This window comes from Bos indicus, chromosome 8 (assembly GCF_029378745.1).
Source record: "Bos indicus isolate NIAB-ARS_2022 breed Sahiwal x Tharparkar chromosome 8, NIAB-ARS_B.indTharparkar_mat_pri_1.0, whole genome shotgun sequence".
NCBI classification, from domain to species: domain Eukaryota; kingdom Metazoa; phylum Chordata; class Mammalia; order Artiodactyla; family Bovidae; genus Bos; species Bos indicus.
Window position 1 is genome coordinate 10,050,423 of NC_091767.1, and position 24,346 is coordinate 10,074,768.

General features: G+C 37.6%; 1 protein-coding gene across 2 annotated transcripts in view; it reads right to left on the reverse strand.

The window, feature by feature from the left end:
* FZD3 (frizzled class receptor 3) overlaps positions 1-24,346 on the reverse strand; it is a 98,073-nt gene that overhangs the window by 68,159 nt on the left and 5,568 nt on the right. For both annotated transcript variants that reach the window (XM_070794414.1, XM_070794413.1), the window contains exon 2: positions 20,881-21,409. In XM_070794414.1, the coding sequence (XP_070650515.1) occupies positions 20,881-21,069 (189 nt within the window). In that variant the 5' untranslated portion in view covers positions 21,070-21,409. The remainder of the gene's footprint in view (positions 1-20,880; positions 21,410-24,346) is intronic.

The window sequence follows — 24,346 nt, forward strand, 5'->3', positions numbered from 1 at the left end:
ATTAGATATATCAGAAGAAAGAAATGGGAAAATGGAAAACAAGGCAATAGAAAATATCCAAACCAGAAGCACACAGACCAAAAACTACTGAAAAATACAGAAAAAAGCATATTAGATGTGTAAAACACATGAAAACGTTTAGGATATACATAACTGGAACCTCAAAAGAGGGAAGAAAGAATAAACAGGCAATATATAACAAGATGAGGGTCAAGAATTTGTCAAAACTGATTAAAGACAATCCATAGATTCAAAGGAGAAGGCAATGGCACCCCACTCCAATACTCTTGCCTGGAAAATCCCATGGATGGAGGAGCCTGGTGGGCTGCAGTCCATGGGGTCGCTAAGAGTTGGACACAACTGAGCGACTCCACTTTCACTTTTCACTTTCATGCACTGGAGAAGGAAATGGCAACCCACTCTGGTGTTCTTGCCTGGAGAATTCCGGGGACAGGGGAGCCGGGTGGGCTGCCCTCTATGGGGTCACACAGAGTTGGACACGACTGAAGTGACTTAGCAGTAGCATAGATTCAAAAAGTTATGCAAATCCCCAGAAGAATACATACAAAAAATACACCTAAGCATATAGCATTTAAACTGTGGAAAACCAAAGAAAAATATCATAAAAATAACCAATGGGGAAAAAAAGACACCTTACCTTCAACAGAACAACTACTGCTGGACTTTGGAATACTAGAAAACAACAGAATGATTTATTTAAAGAGCTAAGAGAAAACAACTGCTCACCATAATACTATGGTCAACAGAAATACCCTTTAATAAGTGAAAGCAAAGTAAAGACATTTTCAGATAGACAAAAACAGAAAAATGACTGGCCCAAACCTACACTACAAGATAAAAGTAATCTAAGATGAAAATTCAAAATGAATCAAAATCCACAAAAGAGGTGAATATGTGGGAAAATAGAAATGAATATTCTCTGTAAAAATAAAAAATAATGCCTTAAAAGACATATAAAATACAAAATAATTATGTGTGATAATAAAATTATAAAGATAGGGGTCAGGGGAACACTAATGGGAGAGTGATCAAAGTTATTATTTTTATTAGAATACTGTAAGTCAAGAGTATATATCATAATTTCTGGGGTAAGCAATAAAAGAATGCACAAACTAACTAGGTAATAGAGAGAGAAATCGAATAATACAAAAGAAACAAGATAGGAGAGAGAAAAAGGCAAACAGTTTGGAAAAATTGAAATCAAATAATAAGGTGGTAGATATTAAGCCAAGTACATCACCAATTGCATTATATATAAATGAACTACCAACTACATAAGAGAGTAAGATTGCTGGACTAGGTATAAAAAAAATTTGCTGATAGGAATGTAAAACAAGGCAACCACTATGGAAAAAGTTTGGCAACTACTCAAGCAGTTAAACATAAAACTGCCACATGATCCAGCAATTCCACTCCTAGGAATATACCCCCAATAATTTTAAATCATGTTTAAGCAAAAATAATCCTGCTTGTTTAACTTATATGTAGAGTACATCATGGGAAATGACAGGCTGGACAAAAACACAAGCCGGAATAAAGATTGCCGGGAGAAATATCAATAACCTCAGATACGCAGATTACACGACCCTTACAGGAGAAAGCAAAGAAGAACCAAAGAGCGTCTGGATGAAAGTGAAACAGGAGAGTGAAAAAGTTGGCTTACAACTCAACATTCAGAAAACTAAGATCACGGCATCCAGTCCCATCACTTCATGGCAAATAGGGAAACAATGTAAACAGTGTCAGACTTTATTTTGGGGGGCTCCAAAATCACTGCAGATGGTGACTGTGGCCATGAAATTAAAAGACGCTTACTCCTTGGAAGAAAACTTATGACCATCCTGGATGGCATATTAAAAAGCAGAGACATTACTTTGCCAACAAAGGTCTGTCCAGTCAAAGCTATGGTTTTTCCAGTGGTCACGTATGGATATGAGAGAGGGACTGTGAAGAAAGTTGAGTGCCGAAGAATTGATGCTTTGGAACTGTGGTGTTGGAGGAGGCTCTTCAGAGTCCCTTGGACAGCAAAGAGATCCAACCAGTCCATTCTAAAGGAAATCAGTCCTGAATATTCATTGGAAGGACTGATGCTGAAGCTGAAACTCCAATACTTTCACCACCTGATGGGAAGAACTGACTCACTGGGAAAGACCCTGATGCTGGGAAAGATTGAAGGCAGGAAGAGAAGGGGATGACAGAGGATGAGATGGTTGGATGGCATCACTGACTAAATGGACAGGAGTTTGAGCAAGCTCCAGGAGTTGGTGATAGACAGGGAGGCCTGGCATGCTGCAGTCCATGGGGTCGCAAAGAGTCAGACATGACTGAGCAACTGAACTGAACTGAAGCAAAAATGTGCATATGAATGTTTATAACAGAGTAGTGTTATTCATAATAACCAAAAAGAGCAAAATAAAGCAAAAGCAAGCAAAGGAAAGGAAATAATAAAGAAGAGAAATCAATAACACTGAAATTAGAAAATCAACTTTGAAAAAAAATCACTCAACCCAAGAGCTGGTTCTTTGAAAACTTCAGTAAAATTGATAGGCTTCTAGTAAGAATGATTTAAAAAGACAGAGAGAAACACAATATCAAGAATGAAAAAAAGGGTATCACTAGATACTCTACCGACATTAAAAATATAATAAGGAAGGACTTCCCTAGTGGCCCAGTGGTTAAGAATCCGTCTGCCAATGCAGGGGACAAAGCTTCGATCCCTGGTCCAGGAAGATCCCTCATGCTTCAGAGTGACATGCCCATGTGCCACAACTACTGAAGCCTACACACTCTAAAGCCCAGGCTCTGCAACAGAAGCCACCACAATGAAAGGCCTAAAAGGAAAGAGTAGCCCCCACACTCTGCAACTAGAGAAAGACTACGCGCAGCAATGAAAACCCATCACAGCCAAAACTTTCACTTTCAAAAAAAATGTTAAAAATATATAAATAATATTACAAACAACTCTGTGCATATAAACCAGACAATTTAGATGAAGTAGACCAATTCCTCTGAAGTCAGACTACCAAAACTCACCCAAGATGAAACTGATAAGCTGAACAGTCCTATTCAACAAATTGTAGTTTAAAATCTCCTGAAAAAAGATATTCAGGCCTGATGCTTTCATTGGTAAAATCTAACAATTTTAAAAGAATACCAATTCTACACAATCTCCTCCAGAAAACAGCAGAGAACTAACCTGAACAAATTCTATGAAGTCCGGATTACTTAACAATCAGTTCAGTTCAGTTGCTTAGTCATGTCCAACTCTTTTGAGACCCTGTGGACTGCAGCAAGCCAGGTATCCCTGTCCATCACCAACTCCTGGAGTTTACTCAAACTCATATCCATTGAGTCGGTGATGTCATCCAAACATCTCATCCTCTGTCGTCCCCTTCTCCTCCTGCCCTCAACTTTTCCCAGCATCAGCGTCTTTTCCAATGAGTCAGTTTGCATCAGGTGGCTGAAGTACTGGAGTTTCAGCTTCAACATCAGTCCTTCCAATGAATATTCAGGACTGATTTCCTTTAGGATGGACTGGTTGGATCTCCTTGCAGTCCAAGGGATTCTCAAGAGTCTCCTCCAACACCACAGTTCAAAAGCATCAATTCTTTGGCGCTCAGCTTTCTTCATAGTCCAACTCTCACATCTATACATGACTACTGTAAAAACCATAGCTTTGACTAGACGGACCTTTGTTGGCAAAGTAATGTCTCTGCTTTTTAATATGCTGTCTAGATTGGTCATACTTTTCTTCCAAGGAGTAAGAGTCTTTTAATTTCATGGCCACAGTCACCATCTGCAGTGATTTTGGAGCCCCCCAAAATAAAGTCTGTCACTGTTTCCCCATCTTTTTGCCATGAAGTGATCACAGAGAGCAACTGAGCGGCTAACACTTTCCCTTTTCAGGGGGACTCAAGTCAATCCATAACAACACTGTTTACGGATTGGAGATTCAACATCTGATCTCTAGATTTAATAACATTTCTGTCAAAATCCAGTAACAATTTTAGTAGTTAAAGATAAGCTTATTCTAGATTTTATATGAAAAAAAAAAAAAGAAGTAGAATAAATGAAATAATTTTGGGAAAAAAAAGGGGGAAAATCATACTATCCAATTTTAACATTTACTGTATAGCTAGCAAAAATCAAGACACTGTGGTATTGGTGGTGAAATAGACACAAAGATCAACAGGACAGAATAGAGAACCCAAATATAAATCTACACAAGGACAGATAACTGATTTTTGAGGAAGAAGCAAAAGCAGTTCAAATGGTGCAAGGATAGACAGCCTTTCCAACAAATGGTGCTGAAGCTAGTGGATATTCACAGGCAAAAAAATGAAACTTACTTTATACAAATTAGACATAAAGCTATAGAACTTCAGAGACTTTGCAGACCCAATGAAGAGTTCTTATAAATGACACCAAAAACACAGTCCCTAAAAGGAAGAAAACTTGGTAAACTGGATTTTGTTAAAATTTAAGACTGCTATTCTCCTAGACTTTAAAAGCAAGTCTATAGACTTGCTGAAAAAGTAAGCTATAGACTAAACTATTTACAAACTACATTTCAAACAAAAGATTTGTATCTGGACTATATAAAGAACTCTCAAAGCTCAAAAGTAAAAAACAATTCAATTGAAAATAAACAATAGACATGAACAGACATTTTATCAAAGAATATATATGAATGGCACATGAAAAGATGTTCAATATTATTAGCCATAAGGGAAAGGCAAATTAAAATCATGTAAGATATCACATCATATGAGAAAAGCTGAATGAAAAACAGTGAAAATACCAAATGGTGGTAAGAATGCTGAGAACATATGTCTCTCATACACTGCTGGTAGAATGTAAAATGATAGAACTTCTATGGAAAATAGTTGAGTAGTTTCTTAAAAATTCAAATACATGCTTATCCTATAACCCAGCAATCACACTCCTGGGCATTTATTTACATGAAAGGAAAATTTATGTCTGCACAGAAACCTGTACATGAATGTTCAGAGCAGCTTTATTTGCAATAGCAAAAAGCTGGAAACAACTCAGTATCCTTCAGTGGATGATTAAACAAACTGCAGAACATCTCTGTAACGGAATACTACTCAGCAATTAAAAACAGTCACTACTGGTACATGCAGCAACTTGGGTGGATATCAAGGGTATTATGCTAAACGAAAAAAGTCAATCTCAAAAGATTATACACTGTATGAATCTATTTATATAACATTCTTGAAATGACAAAATTATAGGGACAGAGAAATTAGTGGTTGCCTGGAAATAGGAAGGGTGGCAGGGAGAAAGGAAGCACAAGGAGGATGTGGTGATAAAAACAGTTTTGTATCGTTTTGGTGTTTTGTTTTCTTTTTGCCACGCTGTGGGTCTTGTGGGGTCTCAGTTCCCCAACCAGGGATCTGAACTCGTGCCCCCTGCAGTGGAAGCACAGAATCCTAACCACTGGACTGCCAGGGAATTTCCACAGTATCTTAACCAAAGTGATGGCTACATGAACTTATACATGTGATAAAAATGCAAAGACAATAAACATACATGTACATGTGCATATACAGACAAAAAAATGAGTACATGTAAAAACTGGTGAAATATGATAAAGGGCTATAGATTATACCAATGATAACTTTCCTTTTTTTTTTTAGATCACCTGTGACTTTTAAAAAATTTTATTTATTTATTTGGCTGTGCTGGGTTTTCGTTGCGGAGTGCAGGCTTTCTCTAGCTGCAGTGAGTGGGGGCTACTCTCTAGTTGCGGTGTGCAGGCTTCTCATTGCAGTGGCTTCTCTTGTTGCAGAACAGGCTCTAGGGCATAGAGGCTTCAGTAGTTGTGGTACATGGGCTTAACTGTCCCAAGGCATGTGGGATCTTCCTGGATCAGGGATCAAACTGGTGTCCCCTGCAGTGGCAGGAGGATTCTTAACCACTTGACCACTAGGGAAGTCCAATGTCCCAGTTTTGACACTAATAGCTACATAAGATAGCAAGACCCCAGGTAAAACTAGCTACAGTATACAGAATCTCTACACTACTTTAACTTCCTGTGAGTCTATAATTACTTTAAAGTTTAGGGCTTCCCTGGTGGTCCAGTGGTTAAGAATCCACCTTGCAATGCAAGGGACACCAGTGCAATCCCTGGTCTGGGAAGATCCCACATGCCACAGGGCAACAGAGCCAGTGGGCCACAACTAATGAGCCTGGGCTCTGGAGCCTGCAAGTTGCAACTATTAAGCCCACGTTCCATGACTACTGAAGCCCATGCACTTCAGAGCCTTTGCCCTGAAACAAGAGAAGCCACTGCAATGGAGAAGCTCTTAAACCGCAACTAGACAAAGCCTGTGCACCACAACGAAAACCCAGTGCAACCAAAAAAAAAAACAAAACAAACTCAAAGCTTAAAAATGCATTATATTCACATGCCAATGTATGTATAGACATACATACAAGCATATGTATGCCTGAAGTTAAGTCTCACACTTGCTTAGTCCTCAACTATACAATATCAATCTGATACCATGCTAGTAAAACCTCCATTTGTGAGCCCCATCATGAATTATAAAATTGACCTGAGTCACTATTTTGTGCTATTGCACTGAGTATAAAGCTTTAAGTGTATGCTTCTGTCACTTACTAGCTATAAGTATCTTGTGCTGTGTCTCAGCTAGCATTGATGGACACTCACTACAGGCTGGGCAGTGCTGTAAGTGCTTCACACACCTAACTTAATCTTCTCAACAATCCCATAAGGTAGGTACTATAGTTGGTCACACCATTTTATAATAAATGTGAAGAAAATAAGACACAGAAAGTTAAGTAGCTCGCCAAAGATCACATAGCTACAAAGATAGTCCCAAGAGTTAAACCCTGGCATTTTTATCCAGAGTCCTTGAGCTTATTAACCAGTTTGTTCTCTGTAACCTCTCTAAATTTCAGTTTTTCCTCTATAAAATGGTGTTAATACATATAGGTGTATTAAGGAGATCAAAGCAGTCCAATCAATCCTAAAGGGAATCAACCCTGAATATTCACTGCAAATACTGATGCTGAAGCTGAAGCTCCAATACTCTGGCCACCTGATGTGAACAGCCGACTCACTGGAAAAGACCCTGATGCTGGGAAAGACTGAGGGTAGGAGGAGAAGGAGGTAACAGAGGATGAGATGGGTGGATGGCATCACAGACTCAATGGAGATGAGTCTGAGCAAATTCTGGGAGATGGTGAAGGACAGGGAAGCCTGGCGTGCTGCAGTACATGGGGTTGCAAAGAGTCGGACACAACTTACCAACCGAACAACAACAACATATACAAATAAGAATATATAAAATAGGATACAGCACCTAGTAAATGACAGCTTAAAAAGAGATTAGGATGGGCACGAGGAACCCTGCTCAATTCCCTGTGCTCAACTACCAAGTGAAAAAGTCAACTGTCAACTGGAATGGTGTTTTTAAAACACAAAATAAAACATGCATCAATCTCTTAATCATGATTCTGGGTAAAAGAAACCAGACATAAAAAAGTAGATACTATACGTACATTCATATAAAACTCTAGAAAATGAACACTAATCCACAGGGACAGAAAGCAGATCAATGGTTGCTTCAGCAGGGAGTCAACTCAGAGGGGTGGACTACAAAGGGCACAAGGAAGCTTTTGTAGTAGAGCAGTGTCAGTCACTCAGCCGTGTCGGACTCTTTTCGACCCACGGACTGTGGCCTGCCAGGCTCCTCTGTCCACGGGATTCTCTAGGCAAGAATACTGGTGGATTGCCATTCCCTTCTCCAGAGGATCTTCCCAATCCAGGGATCGAACCTGGTCTCCTGCATTGCAGGCAGATTCTTTACTGTCTGAGCCACAGGGAAGATCCCTAGGAAGCTTTTGAGGTGATGGAAATGTACGACATCTTGATAGTGATGATAGTTTCACAGGTATATACTTCTGTCAAAACTCAAGCTGAACACTGTTAAATGGGTACAGTTAACTGTATACAAATCACACCTCAATAGAGCTATGTAAAAACAAAAAACATTAATATTTTTCAAATAATCAAGCTGCCCTGATTATAACTCTAACAATTTTTAACTTCAGCAAAGTAAAAATTAAAAGAGTTAGCCAGCATACTGCCAAGTTGAGAATATATATAAGGAACACAGACTATCAAAACTCTATAAAAGGCAGAAAAAAGAATCTTCGGCTGATTGAATTTTTAAAAGATTCCTACTGAGCACTCCCCTAAGCAGTAGTACTTTTATTCACTAAATTAAGACCAGGGTATATGAAGTTTACAAACTGAAAAATAACTTTCTAAAATTAAATTTCTGGTTTCTTTAACAAAGGTGCAAGACAGGGAACCTTCTATTCTTTGTTCAAATTCAAATCAACCAAGCCTTTGTGCTCCTATTCTCTTTCTTCTTTGAAATTTCCATTCCTGTTACCATAGGAACCTGCTAGCTGACAGGCCTTCAAGCATAGCAACAGCCAAAGCTTAGCAAGGAGTGTGAAAGGGGGACAGAGTCAAAGGCCAAAATTTGACTCATGAGAATCAGAATTCCAATCTTTGTCACTCTACAAAGGGTCTGATAACCATAGAAACTGTATCCTACTGGGTTTGGGAATATTATGACTAAATTCACTAAATGTGAAACCAAATGTGGAGTGGCCTTGAAAATTCAAAAATGGTATTTATTCTACTTTAGATCCAAATTAGAGTAAGAAATTATTTTTTTAAAACTTTTTAGAGTAATTTTAAGTGATGTAAAATAAGACCTTTAAAAACTTTTTTGTAAGAATAAAATTCTAAAGAGAAAAGGTCTAAAACTTTAAGAATTATTTTATATATATATAAAAATTTTTACGTTTGTAAAATACCTTTAGTCCCATAGATTTGCTTTTCTTTTACAAATTTATTTTGTTAATGTTTTATGACAGCATATTAAATACTTTCCAATATTAGTTCAGTGAGCTAGTTTGCAGAAATATGACTTTATCACAGGAGTATATTTATCTTAAGTCAAAGGGGAGCTCCTGGAGCAACCCATAAAATTTGACTTTTCTTCAGGAAGTAAACTTTTAACATTTCAAGTATCATGAATGGTTGTGAATTACAGTCTGTCTCAAAAGATAAAACTTTACAAACCAAAGTCATCACACTTAGTACTTTAATTTAAAATAAGCATTTTAAGGCATTCTTTTAAAGTGATCTATCATGCAAGAAAATCAATTAAAATTTTAAAAGCTTATTTTTTCCTAAAGTCAGAAATAACTAAATGCAATCAATTCTCCACTACTTGTGTATTTTTCACATTTTTCAACTTAGAAGTTTCCTAATTCCTGGCTGGTTTCCCTATCACACGAATAGGCTCTTCAATCCACTTCACCAGGCTGTTGTTTGCTTAGGGAAAACCACCTTATTAATACCAACCTAAATAGAAGATAATAAGTCAGTCTGCTGAATAATGCATGTATCCTAAAAATATAAGCCATGAATTTAAAGAATAAATACAATCAAAGAAATTTCATTTCCTCAAATGCCTATCCACAAAATGTTAATCACTGGCACAAAGGGGTATTAAATTATAGTATCCTCTTAAAAATAAAACAAAACAAAACCCTTCCTTTCAAGGTCAATTCAAACATCATCTGCAACTGATCCTTTCCACACATGATCCTTTTCTCTTTTGAATCCTCTCAGCACTATATGCCTATTTATGGCATTTACCAAGTTCTTCCTTAAGTTTCAATCATTCAAATAAAAACATATTTAATAAATACTAAGTCTTAGACACTGCAACTGGGAGCTAGACAAAAAAGGACAGCTGGGATTTTAAAAAATGAAGTTTCTGTACTAATTTTACTTTTTAAAAACACAATGTTTCTCACAGAAAAACCAGAAAACACAAACATTAAATGAAAAACATATAAAACACAAATAAATTGTGCAATCACTGTTGGTCTTGACAAAAATCCTTCCAGATCACTTACTCTACAGGAACATGAATACACTTCTTTTCTTCAACAAAAACAGGATGATACCACATATATTATTTTATTACCTATTCCTATTTTTGTCCTATTAATTAATGTATCAAGTTTGGCTTCCCTGGTGGCTCAGTAGTAAAGAATCTGCCTGCCAAGCAGGAGGCACTGATTCAATCCCTGGGTTAGGGAGGTTCCCTGGAGGAAGAAATGGCAAATCCACTCCAGAATTCTTGCCTGGGAAATCCCATGGACAGAGAAGCCTGGAGGGATACATCAAGTACAACCATTAGAATTTGACAGGCAAAGATGAAAATGAGATTATTTAGGCAGAAAGAGAATGAGAGGTCTAGAGACAAGAAAGCTGGTTTCTTTTATTCCTTTACTTTATTATACCACTTACAAGTGTAAACACATAATGCTGAAAGCTTCAAGTCACTTTGACCTTCCCCCCTCCCAAAAAAAAAGAGCAAAGTAAAACACTAGTGTTCAGGTATCTTTGGTACTCCTGTCAGGACTACCATTACTAACTCCAACAAACCCACAACTATTTATAATTCCAGGAGATCATGTGCTTAGGTACAGCTCTATAACTACAACCATGACGACTATCACCTCTTCTGGAATTCACAGTTTATAAAGTTCATTAACTCACTCAAACATTAGCCATGAAATTAAAAGACGCTTACTCCTTGGAAGGAAAGTTATGACCAACCTAGATAGCATATTCAAAAGCAGAGACATTACTTTGCCAACAAAGGTCCGTCTAGTCAAGGCTATGGTTTTTCCTGTGGTCATGTATGGATGTGAGAGTTGGGCTGTGAAGAAGGCTGAGCGCCGAAGAATTGATGCTTTTGAACTGTGGTGTTGGAGAAGACTCTTGAGAGTCCCTTGGACTGCAAGGAGATCCAACCAGTCCATCCTAAAGGAGATCAGCCCTGGGATTTCTTTGGAAGGAATGATGCTAAAGCTGAAACTCCAGTACTTTGGCCACCTCATGCAAAGAGCTGACTCATTGGAAAAGACTCTGATGCTGGGAGGGATTGGGGGCAAGAGGAGAAGGGGACGGCAGAGGATGAGATGGCTGGATGGCATCACTGACTCGATGGACATGAGTCTGAATGAACTCTGGGAGTTGGTGATGGACAGGGAGGCCTGGCGTGCTGCAATTCATGGGGTCACAAAGAGTCGGACACGACTGAGTGACTGATCTGATCTGATCTGATGTGTTAGGTACTATGTTAGCTGCTGGCCCTACAAAGATGAATAAGGACCTCAATAGCAAGTTCTGCTTTCGAAAGCAAATGTCCTTCAGTAGGACCTGAACTAAAAAATGAGGACAAGTTCGTACCCAATATAATGGCTATTATTCCAAAACAAAAACCCAGAAAATAACTAGTGTTGGTGAGGATACAGAGATACTGGAACCCTTGTGCATCGCTAGCAAAAATGTAAAATGGAGCAGCTGCTATACGAAACAGTTCGGCAGATCCTCAAAAAATTAAACAGAATTATCACATTATCCTAAAATTTCACTTCTGGGAATACCCCCAAAAAATTTAAAGCAAAGACTGGAACAAATATTTATACATCTGTATTCACAGCAGCTATATTCATAATAGCCAAAAAGTGGAAGGAACTCAAGTGTCTGATGAATGAATAATTAAACTAAATACTGGGCATAAACATACACTGAAATACTATTCAGTCTTAAAAAGGAAGGAAATTCTGACATTTGTTACAACATGGATGAATCTTGAAGACATTGTGCTAAGTGAAATAAGCCAATCACAAAAGGACAAATTTTTTTTTTTTTAAGGACAAATATTTTATGATTTCACTTAAAAGAGGTACTGGAGTAGTCAAATTCAGAGAGAAAGAAAAAAAGTAGAATGGTGGTTGCCAAAGGCTGAAGGGAGGGGAGAACAGGGAATTATTGTTTAATAGGTATAGTATTTCAGTTTCAGAAGCTGAAAAAGTAAAGGATAGTGGTAATGACATACCAAGGTGACTGTACTTAATGCCACTAAACTGCACACTTAAAAATGACTGGAATGGGGGAATTCCTTGGTGGGCTCGTGGTTAGGACTCCAAACTTTCACTGCCGGGGACTGGGTTCAATCCCAGGTTGAGGAACTAAGATCCCACAAGCTGCATGGTATGCAAAAAAAACAAACAAGAAAAGGTTCAAATGGTAAATTTTATGTTATATATATTTTGCATACATGCATGCTAAGTCACTTCAGTCATGTCCAACTCTTTGCAACACTATTGATTATAGCCTGTCACACTCCTCTGTCCATTGGATTCTTCAGGCAAGAATACTTGATTGGGAAGCCATGTGCTCCTCCAGGGGATCTCCCTGACCTAGGATCGAACCCACATCTCTTGCATTGGCAGGTGGTTTCTTTACCACTAGTGCAACATGTATGCTATGCTAAGTCACTTTAGTCGTGTCTGACTCTGTGCGACCCCATAGATGGAAGCCCACCAGGCTCCCCCGTCCCTGGGATTCTCCAGGCAAGAACACTGGAGTGGGTTGCCATTTCCTTCTCCAATGCATGAAAGTGAAAAGTGAAAGTGAAGTCGTGTATATTTTGCCACAATTAAAAAAAAATTCTGAGGAATATTTATCTATAAGTGATACTATGAAATAGCCAGGATATATTAAGTAAAAAGACAAGGTAGAGAAAACAAACAGTATGACACTATATCAAAAGAGCGTGAAAGAATATATAGCTATAGACAGATATTATATAGACAGTTTCTATAATTACTATAATTTTTAATGGAAAGATAAACAAAAAGCTTTAAAAGAACAACTACCCTAAAGGGAAGAAAAGAATAAGGTTAGGATGCAGCTGGTAAAGAATCCACCTGCAATGCAGAAGACTCCAGTTCAATTCCTGGGTCGGGACGATCTCCTGGAGAAGGGACAGGCTACCCACTCCAGTATTCATGGGCTTCCCTGGTGGCTCAGATGGTTAAATAATTTGCCTGAAATTCGGGAGATCTGAGTTCGATCCCTGGGTTGCAAAGATCCCCTGAAAGAGGGCATGACTACCCACTCCAGTACTCTTGCCTGGAGAATCCCTGTGGAAAGAGGAGTCTAACAGGCTACAGTCCACTGGGTCTCAAAGAGTCAGACATGAATGAGTGACTAAGCACAAATACAGTCCAGAAACTAGACTCCTCTGAATGTACCTTGTCATATATATATCAAGTTTCTAAACATGATTATTAAATAAATTTAAACAAAAAAAAAATTTAAGTCGGTCCTCAAAATCAAAATGAAAGACAAACCTAAACTGTGTATTGAGTTAAACCAAATAGAGGAGTACTTAACTCTAAAACACAGTAATCTGACTGGACATCCTTGGTGAAATACATCCTACTGCTAAGTCGCTTCAGTCGTGTACGACTCTGTGTGACCCCCTAGATGGAAGCCCACCAGGCTCCCCCGCCCCTGGGATTCTCCAGGCAAGAACACTGGAGTGGGTTGCCATTTCCTTCTCCAACGCATGAAAGTGAAAAGTGAAAGGGAAGTCGCTCAGTCATGCCTGACTCTTCGAGACCCCGTGGACTGCAGCCTACCAGGCTCCTCCGTCCATGGGATTTTCCAGGCAAGAGTACTGGAGTGGGGTGCCATTGCCTTCTCCGGAAATACATCCTAAGGACATAAGAAATACAAAGAAAAAAAAAAAAAGAAATACAAAAAAATCTTACAGTGCTTTCAGTAATGATACTGCTAGTAGTAATACTGATATTATTCAGGAATTATGTAATGTCTGTATATCATAAGGTTTCAGTATGAGAAGAAACAAAAATTTGAAAATATTAAATAAAAACTCTCTAATATTGTTTAACTACAAGTTATCAGTATAAACTCATGCTGAACTTTCTTTTTTTAAAAAAGTATTTCCTAGCTCCATCTTTGAAGAGACCTAAAACAGTCGGACACGATTGAGCGACTGATCTGATCTGATAAATTACTAACCTAGTATCTATAAGCATAGCACCCAGATAGCAGTCTGTGAAAACCAGTGAAAATTCTTTCCAACTAAAAGGAACCAGTGCTCCCTAAAGAAAGTGATAATTCAAGTTCTGAGGCAGAATTTTATGAAATGAGGTAGGATCATACTAGAAAGCAAGGAAGCTATCAGAAACCACTAGGGTAGTATCAAAAACACTTAGGAGCTATCTTGAAGAGGCACTCACTACCAAAGACAGAACAGACTGAGCCACAGCAAAATAGTAACTGCAATGGACTGGAACACATAAAGTATGGAAAAAATCCATGAGCTTATAATGATACTTGAAAGGAGAACAGTGATATTTAAAAGAAGAAAGATCTCATTAGTTACTTTTGAAGGATTCTTGTGAATCAATTTATTATCCTAAAAACTAACAAAGGAGAACAGCTGCATATTTACTGTCCTTTTTATATAAACTGAACATAAGATAACTCAACAGTCCAGTAATCAAAATGAGGAAGTTTCTGTTTATAAAGTATTCTAGCTGAGAAATGAAGAATGACAGAATATCACCATTTTACAAACCCCTCATAAAATTCTTGACCTAGGGAATGATCGATGGCTGCTAAAATTATACACAGTAACAATCAGATGTTACAGTGCCTTGGAAGTATTCTTTCAAAACAAAAACAGAGGACCATGGTCAGTAACACCACAGGGATGCAAACGGCAAAATAAAATTTGAGAAAATCTGTAGGGCAAGTATATTACAAGAAAAAAGGAAGAGGGGAAACAGAAGGAGAAACTATAAATTAAGAGACATATCAATTGAGTAATGCATGAACCCTGATTTGAAAAGCCAACTATTAAAAAACTGAAAGTCTAAGCATAATTTGGGCTTCCCTGGTGGCTCAGATGGTAAAGAATCTGCCTGCAATTTGGGAGACCTGGGTTCAATCCCTGGGTTGGGAAGATCCCCTGGAGGAGGGCATAGCAATCCACTCCAGTGTTCCTGCCTAGAGAATCCCATGGACAGAAGAGCCTGGTGGGCTACAGTCCATGGAGTCGCAAAGAGTTGGACATGACTGAGAGACTAAGAACAGCACAAGGGTAATTTGAACATTAATATGAAACATATATTTGAAAATATATTTGAACATATATTTGAAAATATATTCGAGCATATATTTGAAAATACTGAGCAAGTGATATGTTTACATATTTTGAAAGAGTCCTTACTTTATAGAGATATATATGGAAATATTTATGGATGAAATTATGGTGTGTGGCATTTGCTTCAAAGTAACCCAGCTGGGTGTGCAGTCATAAATGAAACAAGACTAGTATAAGCTGATAATTTTTGCAGCTGGATGATGGGTATATGGCGTTCCATGTATGTCCACATAATTGAAATCTTCCATAATAAAAAGTTGCAGGGAGAAAAGGCTAAAATTTGAGCTTGGATAACTGGGAAACTAGTTCAAACATGCTTTGTTCTTAATGAGCCATAAAGGATACCAAAAACGTTCAGGCTTTGAAGATCTCTGTTTCCACTAGGATCTATGCACCTGCCAGTTTCTCATGCTGTAAGAAAATCTTTAATGAGAATTACAAAAGAAAACAGGAAATGGAGGCAAGTAGAAACCTTTCCAGATGCTTTTTCCTCTGATTATCCTATACAGGTTTAGTTAAAAAAAAAAAAGCAATCAACCTCCCAAAGAAATTAAAGACTGCTTATTCCACAATCTAACTAAAATTAAACAGACTGACAGGCAGCAAAGAATGATGCTCTGTATTTGAAGAGCATTTTACCTTTTTAAAGTTCTTTAAAATACACATAAATTGTACCATTTGATCTTAACAAAAACTTTGTAAAAGGGACAGGGAAAATACTTTCTAGAAGAAACGGACACAAGGGAGTCACAAGACAAGGCAGTGACAGAATACAAGCCTTCTATTCCTGTTTTAGTGCTTCTTCCAATAAACTGTACCTGTCCTATTCAACGGGGCTTAATTATTCAATATAGAAAAAAAAAACTGCTCAGATCTCTTTCATTACCAATAAAGTCATAAATACCTGGTAACATGTAGGTTTCTAAAAATAGTTACTGACAATTTGTTGTCCATGTTGGACAGCTCCTAAAAATTTACTTGGCAATTTAGACAGTTCAAAATGGTGTGGGAAACTCAGGAATGAGCAATTTTTTTTCTATCAAAAACCACAATATTTGAGGAAAAGACAGACATCAAGTTAAGAACTTAAGAAAAATTTAATGTGTGTGTTTGTGTATAAACGCACCTTTTGTAAAGTAAGAGAAATAAACATACTAACGAGGATCTAATAAATGGACATTCACCCCATTTATTTGAACATGTTCCAATTTCAATGGAAGTATTGAGGAAGAATTCTCTATACACAATGAAAGAACACCCAACTTGTTGACTGTGAACAATAATAAGCAAATCAGAAATACCCCAAATTCTGCAATTTCTCTCCTGGCATCCTTAGCTCAATATCATATATTATTTCATTCAAAGCACTCATTTTGATTTCACCAAACATCAGTACAGGAATGAACCCGAGGCAGGCTTGAAGCCTGGGTATGCTGAAACATACTATACCTAGGAAATGTCTTACAACTCATCCAGTCCCACAAAGAACACTCAAGAATGTGCTAAAGTTCAGTTCAGTTCAGTTGCTCAGTCGTGTCCGACTCTTTGCGACCCCATGAACTGCAGCACGCCAGACCTCCCTGTCCATCACCAACTCCTGGGGTTCGCCCAAACTCATGTCCATCAGGTCGGTGATGCCATCCAGCCATCTCATCTTCTGTCGTCCCCTTCTCCTCCTGCCCCCAATCCCTCCCAGCATCAGGGTCTTTTCCAATGAGTCAACTCTTCGCATGAGGTGGCCAAAGTATTGGAGTTTCAGCCTCAGCATCAGTCCTTCCAATGAACACCCAGGACTGATCTCCTTTAGAATGGACTGGTTGGATCTCCTTGCAGTCCAAGGGACTCTCAAGAGTCTTCTCCAACACCACAGTTCAAAAGCATCAATTCTTCGGCGCTCAGCTTTCTTCACAGTCCAACTCTCACATCCATACATGACCACTGTAAAACCATAGCCTTGACTAGACGAACCTTTGTTGGCAAAGTAATGTCTCTGCTTTTGAATATGCTATCTAGGTTGGACATAACTTTCCTTCAAAGGAGTAAGTGTCTTTTAATTTCGTGGCTGCAGTCACCATCTGCAGTGATTTTGGACCCCAAAAAAATAAAGTCTGACACTGTTTCCACTGTTTCCCCATCTATTTCCCATGAAGTGACGGGACCGGATGCCATGATCTTCATGATCTTTGTTTTCTGAATGTTGAGCTTTAAGCCAACTCTCTCACTCTCCTCTTTCACTTTCATCAAGAGGGTCTTCAGTTCCTCTTCACTTTCTGCCAAAAGGGCGGTGTCATCTGCATATCTGAGGTTATTGATATTTCTCCTGGCAATCTTGATTCCAGCTTGTGCTTCTTCCAGCCCAGCGTTTCTCATCATGTATTCTGCATATAAGTTAAATAAGCAGGGTGACAATATACAGCCTTGACGTACTCCTTTTCCTATTTGGAACCAGTCTGTCGTTTCATGTCCAGTTCTAACTGTTGCTTCCTGATCTGCATATAGGTTTCTCAAGAGGCAGGTCAGGTGGTCTGGTATTTCCATCTCTTTCAGAATTTTCCACAGTTTATTGTGATCCACACAGTCAAAGGCTTTGGCATAGTCAATAAAGTAGAAATAGATGTTCTTCTGGAACTCTCTTGCTTTTTCCATGATCCAGCAGATGTTGGCAATTTGATCCCTGGTTCTTCTGCCTTTCCTAAAACCAGCTTGAACATCTGGAAGTTCATGGTTCATGTATTGCTGAAGCCTGGCTTGGAGAATTTTGAGCATTACTTTACTAGCATGTGAGATGAGTGCAATTGTGTGGTAGTTTGAGCATTCTTTGGCATTGTCTTTCTTTGGGATTGGAATGAAAACTGACCTTTTCCAGGCCTGTGGCCACTGCTGAGTTTTCCAAATTTGCTGGTATATTGAGTGCAGCACTTTCACAGCATCATCTTTCAGGATTTGAAATAGCTCCAATGGAATTCCATCACCTCCACTAGCTTTGTTAGTAGTGATGCTTTCTAAGGCCCACTTGACTTCACATTCCAGGATGTCTGGCTCTAGGTGAGTGATCACACCATCGTGATTATCTGGGTCATGAAGATCTTTTTTGTACGGTTCTTCTGTGTATTCTTGCCATCAATATTTTCTGCTTCTGTTAGGTCCATACCATTTCTGTCCTTTATCGAGCCCATCTTTGGATGAAATGTGCTAGGGTTACCTGTTCCAATTATTTTCTCCTGCTAAAAGCTGGCAAGCTGATCCAAAGTTCCTGGATCAGAGACAGGAGGGTGTCATCAGCAGACAAGTCCTTGTAAGGATCTAAGAATCCTTACTTCTATTTGCAAGTGTGCAGTGTGTTGTGTTGATTGCTGAATTTCCATATCCTATACTATTACAGAAACTTTACACTCTCAGACTATCAGGAGACTTTGTCAGTGACATCACTGTCCTGATATAACAACCAAGCCAACTATCCCCAACATTACTTCATATCACTAGAGCTTTCTCTTACTCATCTAGGTGCTCTCCCTAGAATGAGTGAAATTCAGAAAGATGCAGTCTCACTGCCAACAAAATGTCTAGCCTATATGGGCATGTTTGAAGAGAGGACAGAGGCAGCTCACCATGCCACCATTATGAAAGCCCCAGGAGCCCACAATGAGAGATGCAAGTTCATGTGAAACAAATACATCGTCTTTCTAGTACTTTCTCTACGGTCACTTAGAAATGAAATCTGGAATAGCATTAACACTTGTGGATCATCTATTCTGCATCATGCATTGTACTAGCTATTTAAATCTCTCATTTAATCCTAATAGCCATTCAAAGTGTTTTTGTTATTAGTGCCATTTCATAAATGATTTTCACAGAGATGTTGAAGTGAAGTCACTCAGTCATGTCCGATTTTTTGCGACCCCATAGACTGTACCCTACCGGGCTCCTCCGTCCATGGGATTTTCCAGGCAAGAATACTGGAGTGGGTTGTCATTTCCTTCTCCAGATCACAGAGATGTTAGGTGACTTAATTTCAAAGTCTGAAAGCTGCTACATGAAAGAGGCAAAAGTTAAACCCAAATCAGTACATAAATCTTTATGACTTATTTCTTACAACTCTATTTGCTTTCCAAAGGAGTTATACTGACTTAAAATGACAGCAGAACCAAAGATAGTCCTACTTCTTCATTTTTTTGGTGAGAGAACTGGGTAGTTTTAATACCCAACAGGGACTACCATGCCTGGAACCAAATTCCTATATTAAACCAATACCCATTTTCATATACCCAATTTAACAGTCTATACCAAATCTCTCCTTACCAGTTAGACTTTGTATAGTCAGTGGAAGAGCAGAAATATTTTATTCAACCTCTACAATATTTCCAAATATTTGGACTATACAAGTTGCCCTCTACGTTTCAAAATCTATGAATAATAATCTTTCTACAAAATTTCCCAGATAGATTTATGTTAGTTTACTTGGAAGTACTAAACCTTTGAATTTTACTATAAAATGAAGATTCCAAAACACATAGTATTCAATTTGCTGAAAGCACTGTAACAAAGGATTAAAGACTAAAATTAAAAAAAAAAAAACAACTGTAAAGTCTATGTACTATGTAGCTACATTAATATTAGAATATGGGAAAATGGTAAAAACTATCACTTTAAGAGAACTAACTCCAAAAGTACTGTGCCAAGTACTTTATAAACGCTTCATTTTGTACCTTCCAACATGTTAACTCTATTTTACAAGCAAAGTGACAATGGTAAGAAAGTTCAAATAACTTGCCCAAAGTAATACAGATAGAAAGTGGTAGCTGCTGCTGCAGTTTATACAACTCCAAAGCTTTTACATCTTACTGTCAGTTTAGAAAGTAAAGTGAAGTCACTCAGTCGTGTCCGACTCTGCAACCCCGTGGACTGCAGCCCACCAGGCTCCTCCGTCCATGGGATTCTCCAGGCAAGAATACTGGAGTGCGTTGCCATTTCCTTCTCCAACTGCCTCCTAATTCCTATCTGGTAAACATATCTTTGTCCACAATTCTAAAACCATTATTAAAACACATACAAAATTATTTAAACCTATTACCAACTATATCCATTAATTTGTCATAGCTTCTAAAGTAAAATAATTAAAAAGTGCCTAAAGAATTATCATTAGAAAAATTCAAGTAAGGCAACAGATTTTCATGAAGTCCTAAAAGGTCAGGAACAGATAATGCACACAACAAAACCTTTATCACTGTTTGGGAGTTACTGTTCTTAAATTGATGTGAAGATAGTAAGACCAGGATACCATCTTAAGTATTTAAGACAATGTAAATACTGTAAACCCATCAGCCTAAAGGCTGAACCAAAGAACCCATTTTCAAAATCATGTTACCTTCAATATTTACTAATGAATTATGAATATTATTATTATAGTCTGCTCTTTAAAGTCTTATTTTCAATTAACAGAAAAAATGTAACCATAAGTTGAACAATTTAAACTTCTGAAAGGCTATTACTTCCCCAGTTTCAATGTTTCAAATTTCTTCATAAAAGAATAATATCTGAAAACTAAGATAAGTAACATTCCCCAAACATGAAATCTTTAATCTATCAGAGTCTGAACCTAAATACGTAACTTTTTAATGTACATGTTTTTCGTATTGTTTATCAGAGACATTCATTAGACTGATTAAAAGGGCAATACAAGAGTAATTTTCTATGACATGCCAAATAATAGATGAAGTCTTACCTCCATTGCTAAAGCTGCCGTCTGTTGGTCATAATGATTCAGAAGATTGGGCATGAAGGTAGTGTTATAAGGCAAATCTTGGCACATCCTCAAGGTAATAGGCTCACAAGAAAACAAACTGTGCCCACCTATATGGCCCACAAACATAGTCAAGGGCCACAGATAGAAGACGATCCTACTCATAGCCATGCTTTCTTGATTGAATGAGATTCAGATGATCAGGCCTACTCAATATGTATTTTAGATCTTTGTACACCTGCAGGTCTCAGCTTGAAAGTACTTCTTCTATCTTACTGTTAAGTTCTTCAAACAGAAATACTCTTTGCACCGTCAGAGGTTTGTTAGCTTGGTCTCACAAAAGGCATTTGTTTTTGGTTTCACAATATGGGAAAATGACATCATCTTGCCTCTTCTTTTCATTTTATTACATCGGGTACCATTTGGCCAACGTGTCAAGTTGATCAACCACATTCCCAAACAACAGATTCCATCTTAGGAGAAGAGCTATTTCTTCCTTTGATTGAAATATCTGAAAAATAATTTTTTTAAAAAATGGGAGAAATTAGCGATTTCCTCTTAAAATATTATAGGCTTGATATTAAAACTTTGATTAGCTCAGTAAAGCTGCAGGATACAAAATCAGTATACAAAAATCAGTTGCGTTTCTACACACTAACAATCAACTACTAGAAAGAGAAATTGTAAAACACTGCCTTTGGGACTTTCTGGTGGTCCAGTGATTAAAGCTGCACACATCCACTGCTGGGGCACAGGGGCACTCCCTGGTGGAGAACTAAAATTCCAAACGCCGGGCGTGTGGCTAACAACAACAATTACAAACTTTGATGAGAGATACAATACTGCCTTACAGATAAAATACATGGGTATTTCATAAAAAAATACTATAGCTTTTCTACCTTATCATTCTTGCTATAGATATACCAGAGAATCCATAAATAGCACTTAAAGGCACTATTTCCCCCCTCAGTTGTTTATATAACATATAGTTTAATTTCCCATCTATAATGGTAGTTTTTCATTTGTCATAGGACCTAATTAATTCACTTTGAAAAACTTGCAAGCTGTTGTCCTAAATTTTATTTAAATATCTGCCACACTTAATACCAAGTTATTTAAATTTTATTATGTTTTAATCATTACATGATTCAGCAGATGGTATCTGTGAAAGGTGTAAAATATAAAGAAATCAAAAGATATGGATTGAAGCCTCTTCCCAACTATGTGAATCACTTAACTTCTCTGACCTCAGAATTTTCCTTTCTAAAAATTGCACCTCCCTATCAAAAATGTATGAGTGAATTATAAAATAATGTACTCTATAAAAGGTAAAGCAACATCAAACTTTAGGTAGTATTATTACTGAATGACAGTGGATACAAAGACTTACTTCTATCAACCAATACTGAACTGGCCAACAGAAGATTCTAAAACTAGTATCAGGACATTTTCCCAACAATGCTTCATCCTTTTAGATAGTACAAAAATTTAGCACATAGATAGAGAAAACGTTTGACCAACAAATGCTTCATTACACACAGTCAGGCTGCAGAGAAAAGACAACCCTAGAAAGTTACAGCGTGGGATATGAATGATTTCCAGTTAAGAGTTTCTACAAAGTTTCAAAGTCTGATTTGACACTGCCTTTCCTGGGGGCTTCCCTGGTGTCTCAGACGGTAAAGAATCTGCCTGCAATGCTGGAAACATGGGTTCGATCCCTGGGTTGGGAAGATTCCCTGGAGGAGGAAATGGCAACCCACTCCAGTATTCTTTGCCTGGAGAATTCCAGGGACAGAGGAGCCTGGCAGGCTCCAGTCCATGAGGTTGCAGAGAGTTGGATGCACTTCCACTTTCACTTTTTTTCTAGGGACAAAACTATGCATCTCTTTTGGGGCTGGGAGAGTAGGTAGAGTGGAAGGCAGGTTTGGTAGGAAAAAGTATATTCTAAAACTATCATACTTCCATTTGGTTTTGTAATCAAGTTAAGTCTGCTTTTACTTTGTTTTCGTTTCACACATGTCAAATATTTCTGTTTGAAGTACACAACCTCAGCTGGGAAAACATGAGAAAGTCAGGTTCAGAAATTCTCAGAGACCCAGGTTAACAGGACAACTCAAATAGATATTAGAGCCCATGACAGCTTAGACCTTGAGAACTTGAACCGGCTTGGCTAAAGTAGAGAAAGAAACTGTCCTTTGTTCACTACCAATGACAGGGACCTCTGCATCCCAAGCTTTAATTACTGGGCAGAAAAAAACTATTTGGAGAAAGTAAAGCCATGGCTGAATCTTCCCAATTTCTTCCCCAATCATATGGTCTTGAGTAGGAGAAGGGAAAAGGAAAGTCTACAACCTTAGGAATTAGGAACACCAAAGTTACAAGCAATCTGTAACACTGAAATCTTTAAATCAGAAATATTTGTTAAAGCTTCTTGGCCTGCCATATTTTTTCCTCCTTCAAGCTGGGCCCAGAAATGTGATGTCTGGCTATGGAAAAGTGATATTAAACACAGTCAGCACGGTAACAATTATGCATATCATTAAATGTGTCAAATAAGCCCTGAAAGCTTTATTTGGCTACAGTATCAAAACATCCATATAAGTTCAATTTTTGTAGTTTGCTGCTTATGCAGCATGTTCATCTGCTTGCAACTTAAAAAAAAATTAAAGGGAACATTGCTCCCTACTGAATATGTATCTAACAATAAAAATTTCATTTAGACTATTTTTCAGGCAGTACGGGTTCCAAATTTATGGTTCAAAGAAGATTACCATACAAAACTTGAGGAAGAAACAAAGTAACATTGAGTTTTTTAAACCAGATGAGAAACCCCCTTATACTTTTGTCTACCCTATTTTACTTCTTTTTCTCTCAGTTATTCCTTTTGCCTCATTTACAAACAACGCTTCTCACAAACTTACAAAAGTGCTTTTCTTTATGTACTTTGACATTCAAATTTCCATATATCAAAACATTTTTGTAAAATTATTATATTAGGCTGAGGTAGGATAAAACCTTAATACAGTAAGACTGTAGTTTATGATTATTAAGATAAATAAGAAAAAACAGTAGAATGCCATGAGACAAGAAGAAAAATAGAAACAGTAAAAATATTAAGGAATTTATATTTCTTCCAAATCAGACGTTCTCTAATTTTAATATGCAGCACATTCATAGAATCTTAGAACCATAGGTCTAAGAAATCTGAACCTCTGGAAAATGAATGATATACATGTATTCTGATGATTACCTCAGTACTGTTACAAGTGATCTATAAGTCATATTTTGAGAAATGCTATCCTAAAATAGAATGATTTAAAACAGTATAGGATATTTGCACATAATTATGTGCTTAGCAAAAGTAATATATAAAATGAATTTTTTAAAAAGCAGATAAAGAATACTACTTTAATAGAAAAATGGTAAAAGGACATAAATTTACAAAAGA